The sequence below is a fragment of the Osmerus eperlanus genome, chromosome 2, assembly GCF_963692335.1.
Source record: "Osmerus eperlanus chromosome 2, fOsmEpe2.1, whole genome shotgun sequence".
In the NCBI taxonomy this organism is placed as follows: Eukaryota; Metazoa; Chordata; class Actinopteri; order Osmeriformes; family Osmeridae; genus Osmerus; species Osmerus eperlanus.
In genome coordinates, this window is record NC_085019.1 from 21,685,599 (window position 1) to 21,697,503 (window position 11,905).

Genomic DNA, 11,905 nt, shown 5'->3' on the forward strand with positions numbered 1-11,905 from the left:
CACTGTGCGGGGTCAGAATTCAGAAGCATAAACGGCCACGATGACTTCCATTCCCTGAGCCATTACTACTGTTGTCCGTCCAGTCTAGTTTCCTGTTTCGGAGCACTTCCAGAAACCTGTACGAGTCCACAGTCTCTATTTCCAACTCTGATCAATATGGATATCACTAACTCCAAATACATGCTCCACAAACGTCCAGTGTTGGCGTAGGACAACCACCATCACCTCATCCTAATGCTGGTCAGGTTGCCATCGTCTGTCCATGAATGTCAGTACGTTTTGGGGATTATACTGTCCTACAAACTTACCTACCTTGTGTTATATAAACATTCTTCTCATCCAAGCCAGTCCAAATACACAAAACATTCGCTCGCCATGCTTATTGTCTTGTTCATAATGCCAAAATGGTGAATGGCAACATCTTACACGACGCCTCTAAAACATGCAACCTGCACAAACCTCCGCGTGATCTTGGGTTTGTGACGTCTGCGTCGACTGCAACCACTAGGTGGTGCTGTTGGACAACATACCACCTACCCTCTGCAGGACAGTTACACCATACATTTACATTTAGTCATTTAGCCGACGCTCTTATGCAGAGCGACTTACAGTAAGCACAGGGACATTCCCCCGAGGCAAGTAGGGTGAAGTGCCTTGCCCAAGGACGCAAAGTCATTTGGCATGGTCGGGAATCGAAACAACAACCTTCTGATTAATAGCCCGACTCCCTAACCGCTCAGCCATCTGACCCCCAGACCATAGACATGTCTATGAGCTACACGAGTCATCCTGGGATGTCAAGACACAGGAAACAACAGTGGAATGACGAGGAACGTACCTGTGCAAGGAGGACGGCCACCAATTTCATCAACCCTACATCTTTCAAAGACTGCATGTACAGTACATGCAATATCAATGGATGGTCTATCTCATAGACCTGACTACAAGAGAATTCGGAAGGATTGACACGTGTCTGGTATCGCTGTCTCTCTGGTCACTGCAGAGAGACAGAGAGAAGTGATTAAGGACGATCCGTCACTCCTCACAGGCATACGGAGTTTCAGATCAGCACCGCTGAAGGAGAGCTGAGGAGGAGACCAGCTCAAAAGGATCTCAGCAATCTGTTTCAAAACTTTCCTTCCTTGACTTCAATCCCTACATGCATGGATATGCACACACCAGGTAGGTTGATATTAACCATGGGTCACTTAAAAGAGAAGACCTTGACCTTATGTTTTGAAACAGGAAGATGACGACATTGTTGCAGAAATGACTTCATCGGCTCGTACCGGTAACTGCTTCGGTTTGACACTGACGTTTTTTTTTTGCGTCGTCTCTGTTCTCTGACAGGAAGGAGGTGTTGATGTGTGTGGTCTCGGATAAGGACGAAGCTGCAAAAAGGCAGAGTTGACAGGATATGATGTTCTGTGGCCAGGGTTGACATTGTTTGCAAGCCGTAAGTTCCCTGTGCCAGACACACACACACACACATTAACACAAACACACTCAAACAAGGGTATGCCAGGACAGCGATTCTGCCCTTGATTAACCTTTGTATGGTGCTTGGGTCAGTGGGACCTCTTCAATATTTCGAAAAATTATACGATTATACCTGAGACTAATCTTCTGTTAAGAACATGTAAAGTAATGTTTTTGAATGCACTTTGTGCACCCACAGTACACATTTATTTTTCTTACAGTGTGTGGTCCATTGGACCGGAAAGTACTGTTTAGGAGGTGCAAACAAGTTGAAAGAAAACAAATTTATTTCTTCATCAATCTATAATTATTGGTCACTTGAACCAGACATCACCAGACAGAGACGCAACAATAGAGACAAGTTGGAGGAGTCCCCAGGTATGTGTTCGGTGGAGTGAAATGTCAATGAAAGAACCAATAGGATGATTGGGAATAACAATTGGCATTTTCAAAATACATTTGTATACAAACACGTATTAACACTGCAACCTTTGTCTGATGAGTGAGGACGTCACATGGATGTTTAATTTCTGGTTGTGGGATCATGGGAAATGCTTTCCGGATGTCGGGGCGTCTCTAGATCACAGTCAGAGTACACAAAATGGTTCCCAAAACGAATGGGCATGCATCGGAGTGTGCGTAAAACAAGAACCGCTCAGCTGTTACAGTGCCTGCCTTGAGGGTGTTTTAAGTGTTTCAAAAACACTCATTAGCCTTATAATTTAAGAACCGATTGGATGTTCAGGAATGATTCATGAGCTGAAAACTTCAGTAGGTCTGGTCGTCAATTTTGGTATAGATGTTCGTCCTTAAAAAAGTACATGTGACTATTTTAAAGTTAAGTCATCAGTTTTACTCTAAAATGTTTACTCATTGTGTTTCCTTTTAGAAACACCCATGAAACTGAGAAACTTGTAAAACTGAACGAATTACATGTTTTGAATAGCTCATAGAATTCAGGCTCCAACCCCTGACAGTGGGACAGTTTCATTATTATGTAATAAACTAAATGATAGAGGCGTCATTCAACTGTAACAACTTGAGGTTCTTTGTTTTGTTTTTCAGTTTAGCTGCCAACGGATGTCCAAAAACAAATAATGCCCACGTCACCTTAGTAACGTTATCCTGCATACTGTAGCAGCACTGTCTAAATTCAAGTTTTAAAATAATGTATTAACATTGTCATTTAAGCAAATAAATACAACTCATTTGGGGAGCAATACGTTATTCCATATACCCTGAATATGGAAAACAAATGTGTAATACATTCTACAGACAATTATGATGAAATGTCACATATCCAGCAATCTCTGTCTTGATTTGATTATGGCGTTGGAAGTTGTCTCTGAAAGGCCTGTCTGCTAGTTCTATGAAACGTATTGTAAGTGACAATAATGTGAACTGCCATCTGTCAAGACCAGACCGAAACACAAACTTCTCTTTGAAAGAATGTTGCCTGTCTCTGCATCTCTCACTTTGTCTCTTGGTCTCTTGATTTTCATTTCTCTCTCTCTCTCTCTCTCTCTCTCTCTCTCTCTCTCTCTCACGGTTTATTTTTCCTTCGGATACACACACAATACAGACACAATTACATGTAAAGCTTGTATTCGGATCTAGGAGCATAGCGTTAGCTCTAGGTTAACGCAACCTAGCATCAATTCATTTGCTTCCACTCTGTTTAGCTTCCTCTGGTTCATAAGGGGGTGGTGGTGGTGGCTGTTACAGTACCTGTCCAGAGACTCCAGGTCTGACATGTTCATCCTCCATATGACCCCCCACACCTCGTCCCCTGGGCTCTCTGTTTAGCTTCCTCCCTCTCACCTTCAATCTCACCAATTCAACCAACCTTATTTACATACACACAGCACACTAATAATTGTCCAAGGACTAAAACAGTGACGTCCCTGCCACAAGGTAAGTTATATTTGATGGTGACTCAAACACTAAAGCAGGTAATGTGAATGCTGGACTAACAGTGAGGCTGTGCCGTTCAGCCTTGAGGAAAGGAACAGTAACAGTCTGGCAAACTCTCTTCCGTGTTCGCTGGTTTCCAAATCCATAAGCGTTTGAAGTGTAATTACCTTTAATATCAATATCCATTTGATATCAACCGCAATTAAATCTTTGTTTAAACTTTGAACATCGGCAAGTTCTACACTGGTCACAAATTAGTACTCTCCGTTCTGCCTTTCCTTTCTCCTCTAACAGTTGATTCTAGCAGGTTCTCTCAAGATCTACAGTCAAATTGGTTGGTCTATAGTGTGTGTGAGGTAACACAAATCCACACAAATCCGTTATATACTGTGCTGGAATTTGACACATCAGTCACAACGACTGTTGGCCCATATTTCACGTGGCAATGCTGGTTAGAGTAATACTCAAAATCTATTTTGCCTAAGGTTTGCATGTCTGTGTCATTGGAGCGTCTTGCCATGGCACAGCCCCACAAACAACAAACACAACATACGACACCGCAAATAAATACTGGAGGGTGGGGACAGCTCTGACGACCTCTAGGTGCTCCGCAGGTCACTTCTTCGAAACAGAGCTTCCAACTGCCTTGCACTGGTTTACAGGTTTGTGTCTCTGAGCTCGCTTTCCCTTCACAGGCAGGTTTCTGGGCTGGAGAGCACGCTGCCATTATGTTCCGGTTCTTTCAGGAACTTCTCCACCTCTTCAGAGTCTACCGTTATGCTGTCTGGTCTGATCTCCGCCTTGTCCTTCTCGTTTTCGGTGTCCTCCTTCTCTTTGATCTCCTTCACCTCTGTTTTCTCTCTCTCCTCCTTTTCTCCCTTCTCCTCCACTCCGTCCAGGGGCGGCTTGTTGAGTTGCTCCATCTCGCTGGCCACCGGCCCGCTCTCCAGTTCCGCCCCCGGCTCTGACGACTTTGTCTTGATAAACAGGAAGTTACACGTAGCGAGCACCACAGCCGAGAGGACCACCTCACTTCCTGCCAGCAAGAACACGTACATGTAGTTCTTGGTGGCGTCCAGGAGCCGACCTGAGGAGAGGTAGGAGAGGGGAAAGAAGAACGGAGGGAGGGAGGACGGTTAAAGGGGACGTGAGGCAGAGACAGTTTGTCGCCGCATCAGCAACGACGACGTTTGTCGTGTTTCTCCGCACTCACCTGCTCCGGGAGGACCGACGAGCACAGCCATGGCTTCCATCAGAAGAACTAATCCGATGGCACTGGAGAACTTCTCCGTGCCGACGATCGCCATGAGAACCTCAAACTGGAGAGCCCCCACCATCCCGTAAGAGATGCCGAAGAACACACAGAAGACCACCAGGGAAGCATAGTCGTTAGCCTGAATGGAGAGAGGCACAAAACCACCGGAGTTAACCCTTGTGTTATCTTCGGGTCATTCTGACCCATCAGTCATTGTGACCCACCGTCGTATTGCGACAAATTTACCTCATACAAAAACAAAGTGAAGCATTTTCTTTTAACTGTCGGGCTGTCTCAGACCCCCCACATTGGAATGGTTAAAAGAAAATTATTTGTATTTGTTTTTGTATTGGGTAAAATTGGGTAAACACAACGATGGTTCGTTATGAACCTTTGGGTCATGTGACCCGAAGGCAGCACGAGGGTTAAAGAACAGTTCTTAGCCGTGCATCGCGGGGGAAGAATTCCGGGTGGGTGGAATTGCGGGGCTCGCGTAACCCCGAACGTGTCACGGCCAGGATCGGCGCCCCACCTGGGATCCGATGAGGTCCGTGATGCCGTTGAAGAGCATGGCGAAGCTGAAGAGGTAGACGCAGCGCGGGCGAACCCACTTGAGCCCCGCGATCACGCCGCACGTGGGCCGAGCGAAGATGTCGATGAAGCCCAGGATGCTGAGCAGCAGGGCGGACTTGGTGTCCTCGTTCCCCATCTCCTTGGCGTAGCTCACCACGAACACGGGGGGCACGAACAGCCCCAGCACCATGATGGAGGCAGAGATGGTGTAGATGAGGAACCCGCGGTCCTTGAACACGGAGAAGTCCAGCAGCTTCGCTTTGGCCTTCGGCTTGCCCTTCCCCGCCTCCTCTCTGTCCTTCTCGCCGTCCGCCTTCTCCTTCTCCTCATCCGTGAGCTCGGGGCCCTTGGGGGCCACCAGGGGCCTCATGAGGGCCCCGCAGACACAACAGTTGAGCAGCAGCCCCCCCAGGATGAGGAAGCCCCCCCTCCAGCCGTACTGGAACTGCAGCACCTGGCCCAGGGGGGAGAGGCAGCAGAGCGCCACGGGGCTGCCCGCCGCCGACAGCCCGTTAGCCAGGGGACGCTTCTCGCTAAAGTAGCGGTTCAGCATGATCAGAGAGGGCTGGAAGTTCAACGCCAGACCAAGGCCTGTATGGAATAGAATGGAACAGTGAGTGACTGCTCAATTATTGGAGTTGGATTACAGATTGTCCCCCAGTGAACAGAGACCAACAGTCACCTGTGATGACTCCAGTGCACAGGTAAATGTGGATGATGCTGGTGGCGAAGGATGCCAGGATCATGCCCAGGGAGGCAAACAGGCCCCCCACCATCATAACAGGCCGACACCCGTAACGATTCACCAGCACACTGCACAGAGGACCTGAGCAGGACACACACACACACACGTAAGTCGTATGCATTTCTGTTGGCCGTGAGAAAGGTGTGTTTGTGTGTGTGTGTGTGTGTGTGTGTTTGTGTGCATGCATACCTGTGCCATAGAGCATGGCCAGCAGAATAGAGGAGATCCAGGCAGTGTCACTGTAACCCACTCCAAACTCCCTGATGAGCTCTTTGAAGAACACGCTGACCGCCTTAGGAAAGGCGTAGGAGAAGCCTGTGATGACGAAACAGCCCACCAGGACCGCCCAACCCCACCCCCCATCTGGGGCCTTCACCCGACCGGAGCCCTCATCCACCGCCACACCTCCCATGATCCTCTAGGGTTTGGTTCTGAAAGAAAGAAATGAGAGGGTTTTGGTCAACCTGTGTAGAATTGACTGTAGGAGCAACGTAGGACTGCACTAACTCACTGAGCTAAGGCCTGGGCTGAGAGCTGACACCAGTCTGAATCTTAGAAACGGATGTTCACCAGGCAAGCAGGGCTCACCAAACCACCAACCCTACACATCCACGACAAAGAGTGTGCTCTACATAATCAGCACAGAAACTCGCTTTAATACTATAACACAACTCATAAAGTTTAAAGATGACCGTTTCAGATGAGTACTCGTCACCTATACTAGGTACTATGGAATCTTTTTGTAGTATTTCCCTTTAGAACATGGCATTGAGCTGAAGAACATCAGTTGGTTCCTTCATTCATAACTGTTCATGAAAGATTCTTAAAAGAACCCCAATTAAAATGGGTCTTTGTGGGACTATAAAAGTTTCTCCTATGGCATCGAGCTGAAGAACCCATTTTTGGATCTAATTGGAACCTTTATTTTGAAGAGAATGTTTTATCAGGCAGATTAAAACAGCAACTTCACACTTTTTGTCACATTTGTAACCTCAATCACACCCTACGTTCACGTGCATATTTACCACGAGTTTCTGCTTCCCAGTTATACAAACGCCCACACGCACACACACACACAATGCATTAATAACCCGTTACATTAAATAGAATGACATCCTGTCCTGCGTATAATGACCATCTATCTGTGGCCCAAGGGAGGGAGCGGCAATGGAGCCCTGAGATTTACAGTTTCACTGCGCAAAGTGCCACAGCCACACAAACACACACACACCCCCCGCCAACACCACCTTCACCCCAACCAGACGATCCCTGTCTGGAAGCACCGAGGCTGGCTGTGTTGAGAGCCTACACCACCAGTCTGCGGAGGTCTTTTCATTGTCATTACACATTACACGCATCTTTGAGGGTAACTTAAGGTGTTGACAAAAAGGCAAAGTTGATATTTAAATATATATACTATGAGTTACAGCGCATTGCCTGGGCATGGTCCATATCCTCTTTGATTGGTCAGTGTGAACAGCATGATGGAGTTACAGTATAAAGACAAATAAATGGCCTGTCTTTCTAGACCATTTTTCTTCTCGTTTACAGCATTGGCCTTGGTCTTTTAGCATGTTTGAAGCCAGCATACACGCACACCATGGCAACAGACCTGGTTGCCAACTGAATGTATATCCTTGGCATGTCTGGAAACATTGGAATGTAAAAAAGTTGTTCTTAAAGGACAGGATTAGCCTGGACCCTTCACACAAGTCTTAGACCGCAATGGACTTGTGTTAAGAAGTAATCCAAGGCCGTAGCCATGGAGTCAACATTGGGGGGGACGAATATTTTTTTAAATGATAATTTCGGACAGCGTGGGTGGTTGCCTGTCATAGCGTAGCACATTTATATTTTTATATCAATATATTGGGGGGGACATTTTGACCAGATTTGAATATTGGGGGGAATATATATTATATTTACGGCCTTGCAGTAATCCCTTAAATAACCTTCAGGATAACCCACTGAACATTGTTCTCCTGCTCCCAGAAGAACTACTGCCGCGGAAGAGCTCTCATTGAAATGTTATGAGTTATGACGTGAGACGATATGGCCTGTGAGATGCAACATGACTCGCCTGAGAGGCGGAGCCAGGGTGTGGGCGACAGGGGCACCTCAATTGAAAACGACAAAACAGCCAGGTTTTAGGCACTGGCTTTTACATTCAAGTTGCCAAGAATATGCCAAAATATCAAGCTGTAACGTAAGCAGTTGGAGACCACAATCGCCACAGTATTATACATGACAAATTATGGTTATATGACCAGGTTAATGAGAATTGGATCAAGTCATTTCACTATAGCTACACATGAGTAATGTTTGCAATAGCAGCTGTTGAATATTTCTTCCTTCATGTCTAACCAAGTTATTGTATTTTTTTGCTGGCATGTCATGGAAGACACAACGTCACACATCAACAGCTATTATGAAAAAACAGAGGAAGACATTCGTAGCTTCTTCACCAAGATAAAGCCGAGACAGAGACAGACAGACAGACAGTGGATGCCAGAGTCCACCAGAAAATACTATAGGCTGTCAGAAACCTTAAAACACAGCTGGGCTTCATAAGGTTGCCCTAAACGCGTCCATAGGATCCCGGCAAATAATTCCCATGGGCTGGGTGAAAATTATCCTAACTGTCCACGAATTCTATATTTAGAGGCCTCATTTAATTTCATAATTTGCTGCGTGTGTTCAGCAAACTGTTGTGGTGTGGTTGTTGGCCGGATTCGCTGACCGTAAACCGGAGAGCAATCCAGCGTCTCTTAGTAACATGCTCATCGCAAACGCGCGTCGACTCAAACAAATGCTCGAACATGACACGACTTTGTAACTCATTGAAATGAGAATCTAGGCCTATGTCTTCTCCTTAAACCTGGTCGTGTATGCATCGCACGTTTCACTCGCCAACCTGCACAGCTATGCGCAGATATGTTGCGACTGTAAGCTGTTGTGGATGCTTAAGTTTTAAGATTACATAGGCTAATACATTCGACCAACCCACAATTTTAAAGACAACATCAAAATGTTTACAGACTCAGTAAGAATCAGAACGACCGCATGGTGGAGGGATGAACACCTCGTTTGTTTTCGGACTCCACAGCCTTGAACAGGTAGGCTATAGGCCTACTTACAGACAAATAAATGTTAGTGTTTGCTTATATTTTTATTCCAATGCGGCGTCCCTGTAGACCCTGTGAACAGGTGGACATTCTTGTTCAATGTGGAAATATACATTTTGTAATTATAGTAGGAAAATTTCTCCATAATTCCGCGCAAATTCGGAGCACTTTTTTTATGTGAAGCATCATCCTAATTTGAACATGTCATCCAATGACGAGTCTATTTCGATCTGCCAAACACAGAGCGGATCGATGCTACAACATGTGAGACCATGAGAGAAGTGACGGTAACCTGTTACGTCCTCCACCGACCCTCTGGATGCTGCCTCTGCGGTCACGACAAGCATGTCTCCAGCTGCCCGCTCTCAATACCGCATTTATCAAATTATATAGGCTGAAAGTACTAGCTATTATATCATAATAGCCTTGTAATAAGACGAATTATTTTACATTATGTTCAGATAAAATTGAGCGCATTTGGGCCCATTTTCGTGAAACCAATTGTACTGAAATTGTATTGAATTGAAATTGTATGGTCTCTGTATTATCCTCCAAAAATGTGAACCTCAATACGTTGCTCCATTAGGATACCCATACAACTGACCCCAGCATCCATACATTTAACCTTTCTACACCTAATAAAGGACAAGGCTTGTCATTGGTATATCTGCTAATATCATCACTATCACTTAGTTCCTGCTCCCCTCGTAAACCTATTCCATAATTAGGATCACAAGTGGTACCTACTTGAGTGATGCTCGATCAGCGCCGCTGTATCGCTGTCCCTCCCTCCACTCCAGCCTTAGTACCGTATAATCACGTTTATTCCTGCACGTACGAGACCACAGACGTCAATGTGAAAAGGAACCGACGCGCAAAGCTCCCGCTGGGTCCTAAGGCCTGCCTATTCGATTGTTTCCGCTTTTCTGATGACTCAATCATGACTGTAAACGACTTCACGTGCTACATTGCTATTTCCTGCAGTTTATTTCATCAGGCACTATTCAGATTAATCATGGGCCTTCACTTAGACGCTGTGAGATGCGGTGACAGCGGGCTAGCACACACACACACAGACACACACAGACACACACAGACACACACACCTAATTGGATTCTTAAGCTCCTTATAGATGTAACGCCACTAACTGCATCACAACACAGCATACTGCGTCCTTCGTAGGTTTTGATATCAACATTGACTCAGAACCCAGATCTCTGTTAACAATAAAGAACACACCATGTTTTGAGGATGGGTGAATAACGGTTCATCTTAAAGTATCGACAAAAAAGAAGAGACGCCACACAAGTAGCCCCCTGGGAATGATATATCGATAATCAGACATGTATTCATTGATCTACGCTGGACTAGTGGACATACAGTACAGCTGTGTTTGTGTGAGGTGCATGATGGGAGACTGAATTTATATTTTTAGCCGTTTAAAACTCTTGTTGTCTGCATCTTGTACGTCTGATGTGTAGTGTCTCTGTAGAAACAGACTATTTTTAACATCCTTGGAGGATCCCTAATGGAAAGGCCAGACTAAATGTCAATAAAAGTCAATATACCCAGATGTAAATTTACGAGGTAAGTAGGAGTAACACAGCGTTCAGCAGCATATCTCTCCGCTGCCCGGCCAAACGTGGGTGGCTGTAATAATAGCTACATGAGGAAGCCACAGGGGTCACTGTGGTGGGGTTATAAACTCTGTTCAATCTATGAAATGTCAGTGTGCGAGTGTGTGTTTGCATGTCTTTTTGTGTACGTTTTGTAACAGTCCTCGTGTGAATCCACGTTCGGTCTTGTACAAGCCCTTACATGATGCAACACCGTGTCACGGACAAAGGGGAGATGTGAAACATTAGACAATGGACAGGTGAGTCAGCACTCCTATTTCACAAGCGATTGTGAACATACAGTACCGGACCTGACCGAGTAGGACAGGGATGAGCCAACCGCAACACACCATTTACTCTTTGACTCTCTGAGGGGGTTTTCTGCTATGTACTCCCATAGTTACCACAGGCATGTTACAGGTTTGTGGGGGAAGGAGCCTGTGTTATTTTGTTGGGGGGCAGGGAGTGTGTGGGTGTGCGCCTGTGTGTGACAGAGAGTGAGTGTATATATGTGTGTGTGTGTGTGTGTGTGTGTGGACATTACCATTGCCGATACAGAAGTATTGTGGAGAGAGAGAGCTCTGTCAATAAAGCACCCTATTCAAATATACTGAGTAAGTAAATGGTGGACTGATCCTGTGCCACTTCCTCTGACCCTTTATGATGCTCCATTCCATCACTGAGATGCCTTTAAAAAAATAGTTTTCACACATTATTGACTTGCCAATTTAAATGATTGTTAATTACAGTGAAAATCACAAGATACAGCCAACCTTTGAGCCATCAAAGGCAACTTGGACATTTTAATAGCTGTGTTTCAAAATGAGCTGCAGCTGTATTAGCAGTAAACCACCATCTAGGACCGAGGGTGGGCTTTCTATTCGTTTGTCTCACCATGACACAGCAAATCCTCCAGAATCCAATTCTCATGTGTTTATTGTTATTTGTTTCTGAGGACGGGGAATGCTTTAGGCTGCACAGACAGAATTAGACTTCTGGGATAAAAATTGGAATGGCTGTCACGTCTTGTTATGTCACTGAGAATATTACACCAATGAGACGCTTGGCTTATAGTCTCTTTACCATCATGAAAGATACTGGCAGTTTATCTTATTTTATTGTATGCTGTAGTGTGTCTACAGAAATGTAAATATGCCAGTTAAATGGGTGTTAGATAGCTCTGGTATCTTTTCTCTC

General features: G+C 45.5%; 1 protein-coding gene and 1 long non-coding RNA gene across 2 annotated transcripts; one reads left to right on the plus strand and one right to left on the minus strand.

Annotated features, from left to right (window-relative positions):
* The first annotated feature begins 648 nt into the window (after positions 1–648).
* On the plus strand, positions 649–1,840 carry LOC134015173 (uncharacterized). Its single transcript, XR_009929076.1, has 3 exons — positions 649–1,182; positions 1,351–1,456; positions 1,701–1,840. It is a non-coding gene; the product is annotated as an uncharacterized LOC134015173 (long non-coding RNA).
* On the minus strand, positions 1,753–9,959 carry LOC134015165 (monocarboxylate transporter 4-like). The gene is made up of 6 exons (XM_062454524.1): positions 9,839–9,959; positions 6,156–6,397; positions 5,904–6,047; positions 5,181–5,812; positions 4,607–4,787; positions 1,753–4,480 (listed from the first exon to the last, which is right to left on the minus strand). Exons 2-6 carry the CDS (start codon positions 6,376–6,378, stop codon positions 4,083–4,085), a joined length of 1,578 nt encoding a protein of 525 aa, XP_062310508.1. The 5' UTR covers positions 6,379–6,397; positions 9,839–9,959; the 3' UTR covers positions 1,753–4,082.
* Between the last annotated feature and the right edge of the window lie 1,946 nt (positions 9,960–11,905).

What these genes read in the sequence shown, in the direction of transcription:
- LOC134015165 (XM_062454524.1), bottom strand. Translation starts at nt 6,378, where the DNA reads ATGGGAGGTGTGGCGGTGGATGAGGGCTCCGGTCGGGTGAAGGCCCCA. An exon ending in GGCCATGCTCTATGGCACAG is followed by an intron (nt 6,048 to 6,155) that starts GTATGCATGCAC and finishes TGTCCTGCTCAG; the next exon opens with GTCCTCTGTGCAGTGTGCTG. An exon ending in CGTCGGTCCTCCCGGAGCAG is followed by an intron (nt 4,481 to 4,606) that starts GTGAGTGCGGAG and finishes ACCTCTCCTCAG; the next exon opens with GTCGGCTCCTGGACGCCACC.